The sequence below is a fragment of the Rattus norvegicus genome, chromosome 6, assembly GCF_036323735.1.
Source record: "Rattus norvegicus strain BN/NHsdMcwi chromosome 6, GRCr8, whole genome shotgun sequence".
Classification (NCBI taxonomy): Eukaryota; Metazoa; Chordata; class Mammalia; order Rodentia; family Muridae; genus Rattus; species Rattus norvegicus.
The window spans coordinates 30,696,424-30,710,187 of NC_086024.1; the positions used below are offsets into that span (position 1 = coordinate 30,696,424).

The window sequence follows — 13,764 nt, forward strand, 5'->3', positions numbered from 1 at the left end:
TGCCTTTTCCCTTCAGAGAAGGATTTATTCAGTCACACCTTTGGAGAGGATAGTCTATCAGACATGCCGGGTGCGGCAGACAGAAAAGCTTCCATCCTGGCACCAGGAAGCAGAGGAGTGAATGCAGAGGAGCATGTTCTCCCCAGTGCTAGGGACCAAACACGGGCCCGTGTACAGCTAGCCAGCCACTAATCACAGAGCTGTATCCCCCTCTTAGGTGGTCTCCATAGCACGCAGCTGCAGACTCCAGCAGACACACTGGCTGGCTACTCATCTGCCACATGCAGGGCAGGAAGGACAAGCAGGACATGGAGTCTGCCCATGTGTCCTTTTAGCCTGGAACAGTGACTAGCAGGTTTCAGGAGCTGAGAAAGCTGAGGTGACCTGGAACTCCCCCACTTCTCTTGAGTCCCATGTTTCACCAAGGGGTCCGAGAGCAGAGCAGCAGCGAAGAAGACCACAGACTTTCTAGGTGAGTCATTTTATTTGCCAAATATTCTCCAAGTCCTTGTCACCACAACTTCACATAGCTTCGTATTTCTCCTCCTCCACACCCTCACCTACTACAGGGGCTTTAAGGGTGTAGGCAGGAATGAAGACCAACACAAACACATAATTTCCTTGACTTGTTTCGAAATGACCCTTCTGGCAGTGCCCAAGTTTTAATGCCCCATTACTGGAAAGTGATCTTCACAAAGTACACATGATAAGACTATTTAGAAGAGCACAGAGAACAGAGACTTGAGGGGTGGCAAACTGCCTTTCAGAGTCTGGAAAGGTAGCATTTGTCCCTATCAAGATTAGCTTTGTAAGTGTCACGTGCCACACGATAGGTGGGAATATAGAAGAACAATATTTACACAAAAGGAGGAAGAGAAACCAGAAACACGACAACGAGGCTACTTACGCTAACCCATGTTCCAAGACATCCGCCCTCACGGGGAAGAGCCCCCTGAACGCCACCAGACAGGCATGAGCTACATTCTTTCCCGTTCCAGAGGAATATCTACATCTGCTGTCAGAATCTCACAATATAAAGCTGACAGAACTTCATATACAAAACAGTAGGACAGTATTCTCCAACATTCAGACAGAGGTGGGCTGATGCCATTGGACGACTTAAGTGGGTGTGGCCTAACGAGTGAGGTAAGCACGGGAGAGGGACAGCACACCTTGCTTTGCAGCCTCAGTGGCATTGCCAGGGGCCAGAGCACCAAGTCAACACAGTGAGGGACTAAGTCATTTCTCAGTCCTTAAAACCAAGGACGCAAAGTCGAGTTTCTGTGGAGGGGCAGCATCCACTGTCACTGGCTGTCCCTCTCCTGCCATCTTAGTGTTTGGGACACAGACTCCTCAGGCTGATCTCAAGCCTATGGGTCCAGGCAGTCCCTGCTCCAGAGCAAGCTCAGTGAGCGCCTAGCTTTTCCACGATAAATCATTTCCTTCCTCTCAACAGTAAAACCTAATTAAAGACAAGCAGCCTCTGTCAGGTTCCAGTGCCTGGGGTTCAGGCCACATCGTAACAAAAGTGGCAGTTCTCCATTCTAGTCCTCCCATGTCACAAACACAGAAGGATAAAACCTGTTACAGCTTTTAAAAAGATTAGTTTGGAACTGTTTTATAAACTAAAAGATGGGGTAGCCACTAAATCAATGACGATTCCAAGAACATTCATAACCCAGACAGGAAAGAACGAAGAAAACCAGCTGAAGGCTTCTTTCTTAGCCTTGCACAGGGTGAGGGGGCTTGCAGCGGCTTTTCCAGGGGAGCTCTTTGGGCAACAGAAAAGCAAGAGGACTCCATGGGAATATGAACCTAAGGCAGGGAGGGGAGAAAGTGAACGAGTCAGGAAGACCATGAAATTTACAGAGGAGCTGAGAGCCACCGCCCAGCAGCAGTAGCTGAAAGCATCTTCACCAGCCCCACGACTCAGGCCTCGCCTGCATGTGTCCCCACGCCAGCTGCACCGCATCCACTCTCCTCCAAGCACCATCAGCGGCTGCCTATTTCCTCCCTCGTTTGTGAGTGGTCTTGCTGAGCTCAGCTTTCTGGGGCTGTGCTGGCGCTGGCTCCGGCTCTGGTCCCGCCAACTCCTCACTCCCGCTCTGCTCCTTCCCTGCCCTTGGCTCTGGCTGGCTCTCTGGAGGCTCCGTGCGCGCCTGTTGCTGCCTTCGCAGAGAGCGCCGCCTGCCGTGCTGCTGCTGCTGCTTCTCCTCCTCCTGCTGCCGCCGCTTTATCTTCATCAGCTTCTCGAAGCTTTTCGTGGTCGTCGGGTTCACAACAAACCAATCCTACAGGGGAGAGAGACATGGGGACTGCTCAGAAACCCCTAAACGACAAGATGAGGGGCAGGAAGCATGGAGAGAAGGCAGTGTTAGGTATACAGCAAAGCAACGAGGGAGCAGACGGACGGACCCTGGAGCTCCATTCTGGAAGAGTGCAGTGTACATCAGCTTTCCTAAATGTAGTTGTGCAACGTATGCTTCTGGGTAGTTCCGTATGTCATCAGGACACAGGTGTGGTAGTGCAGGCCTGAAATCTTACAGCACTGAGAGCCGGAGGCAGAAGGATCATTTTCAAGATACAGCTAGTCTAAGGACAGCCTGGGCTGCTCAACACCCTGCCTCAAAGACCCAAACCTGGGCTGGAGATGGCTCAGCAACTAAGAGCATTTTGTGCTCTTCCAGAGGACCCAGCTTCTGTCCCCAGCAACCACATGGTGGCATCTGACAACCACCCATAACTACAGTTCTAGAGTCTGACCCCTGGTGTCCCCAGCACAAGGTGGTACACATGCATACATGCAATTTCACACAGAAGGAGGAGGAGGGGGGAGGAGGGGGGAGGGAGGGGAAGATGGAGAGAGGGGGAGGAGGGAGAGGGAGGGGAGGGGGGAGGAGGAAGAAGAGGAGGGAGGAGGAGGGAGAGGGAGGTGGGAGAGGGAGAGGAGGGAGAGGGAGGAGGAAGAGGGAGGAGGGGAGGAGGAGGGGAGGGGAGGAGGAGGGAGGGGGGAAGAGGAGGAGGAAGAGGAGGAGAAGAAGGAGGAAAGAAAGAAAGAAAGGAAGGAAGGAAGGAAGGAAGGAAGGAAGAAAAAAAGGAAGAAAGAAAGGAAGGAAGGAAGGTTGTGGTTACAAACTGTTTACTTGTCCTGTCACCTGTCACCTCCTCTTGAGACAGGAGCAGATCCCCAAGCAGACCCCCTGAGTGCCATTCTTCCTTCCTTCTGACTTCCTGTAAGTCACTCTTTGAGCCTCATTATAGAAAATTATGTGGTAGAGGAAACTTACTATAAAGTATTCTTCTGGAAAAGCAAAAGCCAGAATCTAAGTAATCAAATCAGTCTCCCAGGTCTGAATAGCAACTCACAGGAAACAGCTAGGCCAGAGGAGCACAACCATAGGTAGAGGAGCACCACCACAGGACAGATCAGTGAGGCCCCAAGTGTGCATTAGTATGTGATGAATTCCCCCCCCCCCAAAAAAAAAAGAAAAAAGACTGGAAACAAACAAATGAGTGAAGTGCAGCCTCCCAACGACGACACAATGAAAGGTGACAGCCACGGCCACCTGTGCTTATGGAGCTTTTGAAACTCAGTCCAAACTGTAAGGCTTCAGAGAAAGCACACGGGAAGGCCTGATAGCAGAACATGTCAAGTGTTTCACTGCTGCTCACTTCCTTTTCAGACAGGGCCTGATGGGGCTGGGGCTGGCCTTGAGCTCAGTGTGCAGTTCTGACCTCCAACTGCTGAAGTTCTGCCTCCACCTCCGCAGTGCCAGGATTGCAGGTGACACTGTTATCTTATCACTACATTTATCAATGGAGTAAAAGCAATATTCCAAATCCTGGGATAAAGAACTGATTTTGCAAGTGGTTACTTTGCCATGTTCCCCTTTTCTTTGTCTTCTGTGGTGCAGTTTGTGTGAGAGATGCTCAGGGGTCAGGAGCATTGGCTGCTCTTACAGAGGATCCAGCATCCACAGGGTGACTCTGTAATTCTAGTTCTGGGAGAGCTGCTGCCTTCTTTTGACTAGCAAGGGTAGCAGACACCCACAGGACACAGACATACATTCAGGAAAACAGCCATGTAGATGATGGTGAGTGAAGGGAGAGGAGCTGATAACTAAAATCTACTTCCCTAATTGTTTCTTGATTGGGTCAATAAAGACAGCAGTAGCCAATTGTTGGGCAAAGGATAAGGTGGGATTTCTGTGTCCCAGGAGGAAGAGAAAAGGACTTGGAGAGAATTGGGAATGCAGAGCGGATAGGAAGGACAGACATGCAGGTCTCAGGGCCGATTGTAGTCTCTGCAGGCAGATGGGGAGGCTAAGGAAAATGGGGCAGGATATGCTTCACCTAACAGTTGTGTTATCTGGTTGGTTTTAAAATATTAAGGCTGTCTGGTGTTTTCCATCCACTGCAACTCGGGTGGGAGGAGAAAGCAGACCACGGGGTGGTTGGTCGGTAGAATGCAAGCAGGAGCTCCAGGAGTTCTCAGGAGGGGTGGTTGTTAGGAGGCACAGTCTGCCAGCCAGAGGAACGGGAAAACAGAAGCCAGCCACATGGCTGCTCTCAGAGCATAGCTGGGAACTCAGGGAGAGCTCCCAAGAAAGAGTAAGCGCGTTTTTAAAACTACACACAACTGATGATAATTTATAGACTCCCAATTATTAGAAAACATTAAAACATCTGAACGTTTATCGGAAGAAAATGCTGTAAAACAAGATCAAACATGTAACTTCCTAATGCTTCATTTAATCATAGTTAAGAGAATTCTAGGGGCTCAAAGACGCCAGCCAGTGAGCTTTATTTATCTAATTTTTTTCACAGAAAATTTCATTTACATTCATGTAATTTCAGAGAGCATTTAACTCTGGCAAGTTCAACATGAGTATCTTTGCCAGTCCTAGAACATAAAGCCAGGGGGGAAGGTCAACTCTGACAGCTTCACGATAGGGCACACTGGATTACATGCACAACGGAAGGTAGGGAGCGTACCTCGGCATGGATGGAGTTGATGTGATACTTGACACCACTCTCTGACACAAATTCTTTCTGACACAAAAGACACTTGTACTTTCCAGCCACGAAGGTGCCCTGTTTCAAAGACAGAAAGAAAAGAGAACCACAGGTAAATTCAGAAAAAATACCTGGGACCTGGGCAGTGATTGTGAGAAAAGGAACGGGGAGTCTCTTAATCAGAAGTCATGGGAAATGGTCCAAAACAGCAATGTATTTTACAAAATCCAGCTAAGGCAAACCCTCACCACTGGAACCCACAGCACCGCAGCCCATCCTGCCACGGCCCTCCTGCTGCTCCATCCCGAGTCTCTGCTTCCTTCACCTCGTTCTCTGGCACTCTTTTTTTTTTTTTTTTTTGGGTTCTTTTTTTCGGAGCTGGGGACCGAACCCAGGGCCTTGCGCTTCCTAGGTAAGCGCTCTACCACTGAGCTAAATCCCCAGCCCCGTTCTCTGGCACTCTTGATTCTTCTCCACAAGCCATCAAACACCCCAGGGTCATTAGAGACACCGTGGAACATCCTTCCCACTGTGGTAATACCTAGCTTAAGGACTCAGAAACTATCCTAGTGGCACTGTCCTAAGCTCTGCTACCCAGACCTGGCACCTACAATGCCCTTGGTGCCTTCTTACTGAGATTCCCTCTCCCTGCTGAAGTGCAGGTTTCAGCAGCGCTCATCTGTGTGAGAAGAAACTTCTGTACGGTCCTGGAAAGAGGCAGCATTTTTCATGGCTTGTGGGCTGTGGGGCACCTGGGTTAACATGAAAAAGATTCTGGGGGTTGGGGACATAGCTCAGTGGTAGAGCGCTTGCCTAGCAAGCGCAAGGCCCTGGGTTCGGTCCCCAGCTCCGAAAAAAAGAAAAAAAGAAAAAAAAAAGATTCTGGGAGGTGAGTGTATGTCAACCTGACGCTCTGTCCTGTCCCCATCCCCCGAGGCCAGTAGAGTCCAGATGGGTTCATCTGAGGACTTCTTAGGAAGGGAAGATTATGGCAAAATATGGCAAGGTAGGCCCAGTGTGTGAGGACCAGGGCAAAGGAAGCAATCTCTGGAATCTCTGGGATTCCAAATTCATAGACTTCCCTTCCAGTTCCTTCCAGGTAGGTGTGACAAGACTTTGCTGACCTTTTCTGTATCCTAGATGCACCTGCTGCCCAACCCAACAGGACCAAGAATGTGCATGATCCTGAGGCCAAAGACAGCCTCTGATGACGGCCAACAGGATGCCTGGTTGTCCACCTAAACTGAGCCTTCTTCTATGCCAGACTACCAAAGAGGACACTTTAAGAGTACATAGAAAATGTTACAAACCAATGTACAAGAGCCCAGGTGCGCTTTAAGGCCAGATACACTACTGTAGACAGCCTCACAACCCTGAAACAGAGAAGCAAAAGTGAGTACTGTGCCATACAGAACCTTCCCTTAGCAATATAATCATTTACTGACCAGTCCCACATTTGGAGGTAGAAGATCACCAGTGCCATAAACCAAATACCAAACAAAACAGAACAACCAAAAAAACCCAACAACAACAACCACCCACACATGGAAGGCACAGAGGCAAGAAGGAAACAGGAAAGAGAGGATGATAAAGAAGATGAAAATGGCTCCAGGAAGTCTAAGCTATTCCTGTCCTTGCTCTTCTCACTGATGTTTAACAGAACACACAGTCTGAGACTGTATATGTATACGTGTGTGTGTGTGTGTGTGTGTGTGTGTGTGTGTGTGTGTGTGTGTGTGTGTGTGTATTATATTATATAAGTATATAGTACATGAGCACACTGTAGCTGTCCTCAGACACCAGAAGAGGACATCAGGTTCCATTACGGATGGTTGTGAGCCACCATGTGGTTGCTGGGAATTGAACTCAGGACTCTGGAAGAGCAAGGAGTCAGTGCTCTTAACCTCTGAGCCATCTCTCCAGCCCCTCAGAGCTATTTTTAACTCTGTTTAACTTGGTGGAAATATACCAACTGCATTTGTATTTACTTCTTCTAAAAGGACTACACTATCAGCTCTGGTGCCAATTTTGAAGCTAATTGAAATCTCTGTCACTCTATCATGGAGAAGTGGAGTCCATTCTCACTCAGTGTGTCTGGGTTAGCCCTCCTGTGATGGTCTAAGTAGGAAATATGCCCTATAGATTTCTGTCTTACTCACTGGCTGAGGCATCTTGTAAAAGAAAGCATTTAATGAGGGACGGCTTATAGTTTCAGACTATGGTGAGTTCGTGACCGTCATGGAGGGAAGGCTGGTGGATGGCAGGCATGGTGTTGGAGCAGAAGCTGAGAGTTTACACTATCCACAAGTCGGAAGCAGAGCTGGGGCTCACTGGGAATGGTATGGGCTTCTGAAACCTCCAAGCCTGCCAGACACACGTCCTCCAACAAAGCCTCCTTCCTAGTCCTTCCCGAACAGTTCTGCTAACTAGGAACTAAGCATTCTAACACATGAGCCTACAGGGCCATTCCTTTTTTTTTTTTTTTTTTTTTTTTTTCAGAGCTGGGGATCGAACCCAGGGCCTTGCGCTTGTTAGGCAAGTGCTCTACCACTGAGCTAAATCCCCAACCCCTCCAGGGCCATTCCTATTCCAACCTCCAGATTTCCTGTGGGAACACTTGGTCCCCACCTGGTAGCACTGTTTGGAGGTGGCAGACCCTCTGGGAAGTGGAGTCTTACTGGAGGAAGGACATCATGTCCACCACCTGCTGCTTTCCTTCCCTCACTGTGTTGGTTTGAATAGGCTTGGCCCCGTGAGTGGCACTCTCAGGAGGTGTGGCTTTGTTGGAAGAAGTGTGTCCCTGTGGGGTGGGCTTTGAACTTCTGCCCAGTGTGGAAGAGTCAGTTCTCTTGGCCGCAGTCAGATCAAGGTGTAGAACTCAGCTCCTTCTCTAGCACCAGCCTGCCTGGATGCTGCCATGCTTCCACCTCCATGAGAATGGACTGAACCTCTGAACCTGTAAGCCAGCCCCACTTAAATGCTGTCCTTATAAGAGTTGCCTTCATCATGGTGTCTGCTCACAGCAGTAAAACCCTAATTAAGACAGCCATCGTGATGGACTCTGGTCCTGTTAGAACTGTAAGCCCAAACAAACTCTTCTCTCTGTAAGTTGTTCCTAGTCATGAGATCACAACCACAGAAATATAACTAATATATCTGTGATGTCTTTGACTAACAGGACTGTATGGAAGGAAGCTGTATAAATTGTGCAATGAGACCTTAAAAGAACTGAGTCTTTTAGCTTTGTGTCTCAAGTTAGCCACATACATATACATTCCGTACTGGCAATTCAGCTATCCTGCAGAGAGACGGAGAGATAGACGGAGGGCCATGCAGCAGATTCTTAGAGGCCTTTGCTGAGAGGACAGGGGGGAATCACCTGGTTAGGACACTGGATGCGATGATACTTCTTGATATCTGTCTTCCACTTGTGCAGGACCTCCTGGCTGAAGGTAGGTAACCCAGGGCGAGTATATTTTAACTAGAATACAAGATACACTGGATTGCAGGAATGCAACTCCCGACCAGAACATGCTCAAAGCTTCATCACACGTTGAAGGGGTGGGACAGGAGGCTGTGGTGGCACTGCCTTTAATCCCAGGACTCAGAGGCAGGAAGATCGCTGTGAGTTCAAGGCCAGCTTGGTCTACAGAGTGAGTTCCAGGACAGCCAGGGCTACACAGAGAAACCCTATCTTGTGTGTGTGTGTGTGTGTGTGTGTGTGTGTGTGTGTGTGTGTGTGTGTTGGGGGTTGTGATGTCTTGTATCATATACATCTGTGCGCCTGTGTGTGGGTTTGTGAGTGTGAGCAGAGGCACCCACAGAGACAGAGCAGGGCTTTAGATGCCCTGGAGCTGGAGTTACAGGCTGCTGTGAGCTGCCAAAGGCGAGTGCCACACAAATCCATCCTGGGAAACAGCCTACAAAATACTATCAGTGACACATGACCTTACCTTACGGTCATCGGGGACCAGGTCCTGGAGCACCTTCCTCTTCGGCCATTCCTTCGTTAGTTCAACGGAGGCCAGCTCCTGAAGATGGTACACAGCTATCTTGGCCGAACGCCGCTGAACTCGGCCTCCACCCTTTGTCTCCAAACTCATCTCCTTTAAACAGTCTGGCTGTCCTGACTCTGGGAAGAAGACCTACAGGTGGGAGATATGAAAACATGGCTAAGTGGCTTCAGTCACAGCCAGTGATTAAACACGATGCCCTTCTTTGCAGGATGAAGCCTGTGATGCTAGAACAGGGGAGTAGAGTCAGAGAGCCTCAGTGTTCCCAGGCCAGCCAGTCTAGCCTACAAAGGATGCATGCGCACAGGTGTGTATGCACACTTTAACATACATGTTAACACACAAACACATAGCCCCAAACACACACGAGGGTAAGGCAGCAGGAGAAGATGGCTCTCCCAAACCCACACTAAAAAGACAGGTATGATGGTGCATCCTTGTAATCACATCACCAGAGCAGCCGAGACACCAGATCTCCAAGGCTTTCTGGCTGGCTAGAGAGCCTAGCAAAACGGCAAACCCTAGGCCAATAAGACCCTGTCTCAATGAGAATGGAGGGCAGCTACTGAGAAATGACACTAGAAGTTGTCTTCTGTCCTTCAAATACACATAAATACAAACACACACACATATAGACACACACACCTTCTCTTGCAGAAAACCTGGATTTGATTCCCAACACCCCCATAGTAGCTCAAACTATCCAGAACTCCAGTTCCTTGAGACATGACACCTTCTTCTGACTTCTATGGGCACTAAGCACTCAACCCGGTCCACATACATACATGCAGGAAAAATATTCATGCATGTAAAGTAAAGGTACTAACTACTTAGGGATTGTGGGGATGGTCTATGGATCAAAAACCTATCATAACACTGGAGTTGGTATGTCTAGGACTCACACAAAAGCTGATGAGCACAGCAGGTCACCAGGAATCCCAGCACTTAGGAGGCAGAGACAAAGTTGTGCTGCCTAGGGAGACTACCTAGAACTGGTGAGCTCTGGCTTCATTCAGCAAGACATCCTTCCTCTATACATGATCAAGGAAGACACCAGAGGTCAACATCACACTTTATACACATGTGCACTTACATGTGTGTGTACCTGCAAATACATGTGTGTTCACACACAGGAAAACACATCCATGTTGTAGTGGTCTGAATGAGAATGGCCCTCATGCTCTGATGTTTGACTACTTGGTGCCCAGTTGATGGAATTATTTGGTAAGGATTAGGAGGTGTGGGCTTGTTAGAGGAGGTGTACCACTGGAGAACGAGCTTTGAAGTTTCAAAAGACTCTTGCCATTCGAACAGTTAGCGGTCCCCTCTACCCTCACCTTCTACTGGTAGATTAAGATGTGAGCTCTCAGATGCCCTGCCATGATGAATTCAACCCTCTGAACCCATGAGTCCAAGGAAACACTTCCTTGTGAGCTGCACTGGGGACACACATTGGACACGGGTGGGAGAGACAGGCACAGCACGAATCCTGAATGGCTAGAGAAGAATCAATACTCACAGGTCCATGCTCTGACCTCATGTGGTACGCGAGCCCAGCCTTTGACTTGTATGGTTTCCCACAGTGGTGACATTTCAGGGTCAGTTTCTCCAGCTCGGAAGCCTCTTTGCCGCATTTTCTAACATGGTACAGATATCCCATGATGCTGGTGAAGGTACTAGAGCAGCTCTGAACACAGGAAGGAAGCCCATGTTAGACCGCATGTGTCACATGATCTCTAAGGTTGTCAGAAACCACCACGCACCATGACCACAAAGACGGTGAGACGACGCTCACCAGCATTTCCCTGGCACAATCCTCCTTCTCCTTGGCAATCCTGCCTATGAGCCAGATGGTCAGCCAGTTCAGGATCACTAAGCAAGCATAACCACACACGCACACCAGGTCAGAACCTCCCTGCTGAACTGTGACCCAGTCCCACCCCAGTATCACTAGCCAGCAACATCGCGCTCCTCGTGGAATGAGCTCATAGCGTCACCTTCATCTCACTAAAGGCTGGTAACGAAGCCCCTTCGAGAAAGGAGGATGCGGGGATATACTTGTGGAGAGGAGAAAAATAAAGAACTACTAATGACTGCAAGAGATCTGGGGAAGTGGGTGCCAACCCTATGCCACCAGGGGCAGAGGAGCAAGGAACCTGAAGGGGAAGTGGAGGAAGACCAAGAAGACAGACCTGAGACTCGGGGCGGAGTCGGCCACCTTGGCTCTTACCTCACGCATGCACCTGAGCTTCCCCATTCTCTTGAGAACTGTTCGCAGCCGCTCCCGCTCGCTTGGTTCATCCACCTCATCCCCTGCCTTCAAGATTGGCTGGAAACAAGAGAAGCAAACACGGTTCACGAACAGAATCTATGAGCCATACCGATGTTGCCGAGTCCCAGTTCTGGTTCCATTCTCTGGATGGCATGAGATAAATAAAATGGAAACTCCAGGTCTGATCTTTACCCTTCAGTACAGGATAACCTAAACACACAAACGGTCCAACTCAAAAATTTCATCCTGTGTTAGTCCAGCAATGGAGAGTCTTACGCAGGCTCCTATGAAGTCCGGCATCTCCACTGAACTATCTGTACCAAGTAAACAACACCCAAACACATAGCACCAGCCAAGATGAGAAAGATAGTGGTTTACTGGCTCCTTGTCCCTGCATCTCCATGATCTACAGCAAGGACCAGTCACGTGAACTGGAAAAGTATTTTAGGATGGACTACTGTCCTGGCTATGAGGCTTGTTGGACCTGGGCTTCCGAGCGGCGTGAAGGAGGGCCAGGTGTGGGCATGCGTCTTTGGGCAGCAGCAAATGCTCTGAATGCAGCGGCAGGAGCTCACCGTCCAGCCTAGAATCCCCGAGATGCTTCTCTACCGCAGAGAAGACTCCAGGGGCAGGGTGCTCTCTCTACCCACCCCTGAGAATTCCTACCCAAAGAAGAGACCAGCTCCTCTTGCTATGTCTCGGGCTACAGCACCTAGGAGGACTTCCCCATAGTTGGAGCCGGGCCTTAGATCTCCTATATCCCAGCCTTCGCGCAGATATTCCATCCTCCCCAGGTTCCAGAGCTCCCTCCCCTCAGCCCTTCAAGCCTTCTGTGAAATTTCTAGTCTCTCTTGACACAAAGCTACCGAGATGGAGGTGGCACTGCAGATATGGACAAACCAGGCCCAGGATATTTCTTTCTTTTTTAAAGATTTAGTACTTTTCTTCCAACCTAATTTTTTATTGATTATTTGGAGATTTCATACAATGTATCCCAATCACACTCGCTTTCTGTCTTTTGCATGCACCACCCTCTAATCTGCTAGAGTCTTAGCTGTTTTCACTGAGCTGACACAGCGCTATTGTTGCTGTTCCCACATCCTCCTCCTACTGTCTCTGGATTGTATGTGCAATTGTGGCTTGTGGGCATATTTCCTTCCCTGGATAACCGCTCACAAGCCTTTAGGGTTCTAGCCTGTTGTCCCCATTCCTAGCATTCTGAGCAAAAAAAAAGAAAAAAAAATCATCATTTCAGACAAGGTTGTGCTATGTAGTCAGATGGCCACGGCCTTGTACTAGCAATCCTCCTGTCTCAGCTTTCTAAGAGCTGGAACTATACAGGACTGTGGACTGTGAAACCGTTTAAGATTTGCTTTTCCCCTTGCCATAGTTTTAATATTCCTTTCCCTGATGATCAAAGAACTGGACCTTCTCACATATTAACTGAACATCTGAAATCCTCATGTGCAGCTAGGTAGGTACGGTGCCTTACTTCTATAATCCCAGTCCTTGAGAGGTAGACACAGCAGGACTAGGAGTTCAAGGTCAGCCTCAGCTACACAGGGAGTTTGTTTATTTGATCTCAAAATAAAACAAACAAAACAAACAGTGATTAAATGTTCATGCGTATAAGGAAGCTGAGGCAGAGGACTGCTGCAAATTCACTGCCAGCCAGGATTTGTGAATTTCAAGCAAGCCTGGAAGGAAGTGGGTGGGTGGGAAAGGGGGCAGAGGGAGGAGGAGAGAGGGAGAGGGAGGGATTTTTCCATCATTTCTGGGTTCATGGATTATACAGCAATAAACCCGGGTGTGCACGTATTCCAATATGGTATCTTATAGTTTTAGCTATCTGCACAGGAATGATGTAACTGGGTCATACTGGTTCTACTTTTGGCTTTGAGGGAATCTCTATACTGACTTACGTGGTGGCTCTACCAATTCAGTCCCACCACCAGTGGATAAAGATTCATCTTTCCCCACATCCCTTGTATTTTTAAAAATTAATTTAAAAACTTTTCTTTTAAATAAATATGTATTTGTGTTTGCATGTACATATGTATGTATGTATGTATGTATGTATGTATGTATGTGTATGTGTGTATATAACTATCACATAGGCTCACAAAGACAGGAAACTCTTACCAAACTATTATGATTGGCCATGACGTGATACTTCATTCCTGCCAGTGAATGAAGTTGTTTCCCACAATGATGGCAGGTAAACATTTCCTGAAAGGAAAAAGAGTCAGTGCTCAGTGCCTGAATGTTCAAAGGAGAAAGTCACTAAATGCCATCAGCTGGGCCAGGCTGGGCCACTACTTTCTCACTGTGTTATGGCTTGGATCTGATGTTGCCACAGGCCCATGCGTGGAACAACACGGGGTCCCTGGCTAGTGTTACTATTTAGGGAGACTGTGGAACCCTTAGGAAGTGGAGGCGGGGGTCTGACTGGTGGAGGAGGTT

At 48.6% G+C, this 13,764-nt stretch overlaps 1 protein-coding gene across 3 annotated transcripts in view; it reads right to left on the reverse strand.

Moving 5' to 3' along the window:
- Window positions 1–465: 465 nt before the first annotated feature.
- Window positions 466–13,764, reverse strand: part of Zfp512 (zinc finger protein 512) — a 31,007-nt gene continuing 17,708 nt past the window's right edge. For all 3 annotated transcript variants that reach the window (XM_006239836.5, XM_006239834.5, XM_039113088.2), the window contains 8 exons: window positions 13,444–13,530; window positions 11,260–11,358; window positions 10,549–10,716; window positions 8,970–9,161; window positions 8,396–8,497; window positions 6,327–6,389; window positions 4,996–5,094; window positions 466–2,291 (listed from right to left, as the gene is read on the reverse strand). In XM_006239836.5, the coding sequence (XP_006239898.2) occupies window positions 2,004–2,291; window positions 4,996–5,094; window positions 6,327–6,389; window positions 8,396–8,497; window positions 8,970–9,161; window positions 10,549–10,716; window positions 11,260–11,358; window positions 13,444–13,530 (1,098 nt within the window). In that variant the 3' untranslated portion in view covers window positions 466–2,003. The remainder of the gene's footprint in view (window positions 2,292–4,995; window positions 5,095–6,326; window positions 6,390–8,395; window positions 8,498–8,969; window positions 9,162–10,548; window positions 10,717–11,259; window positions 11,359–13,443; window positions 13,531–13,764) is intronic.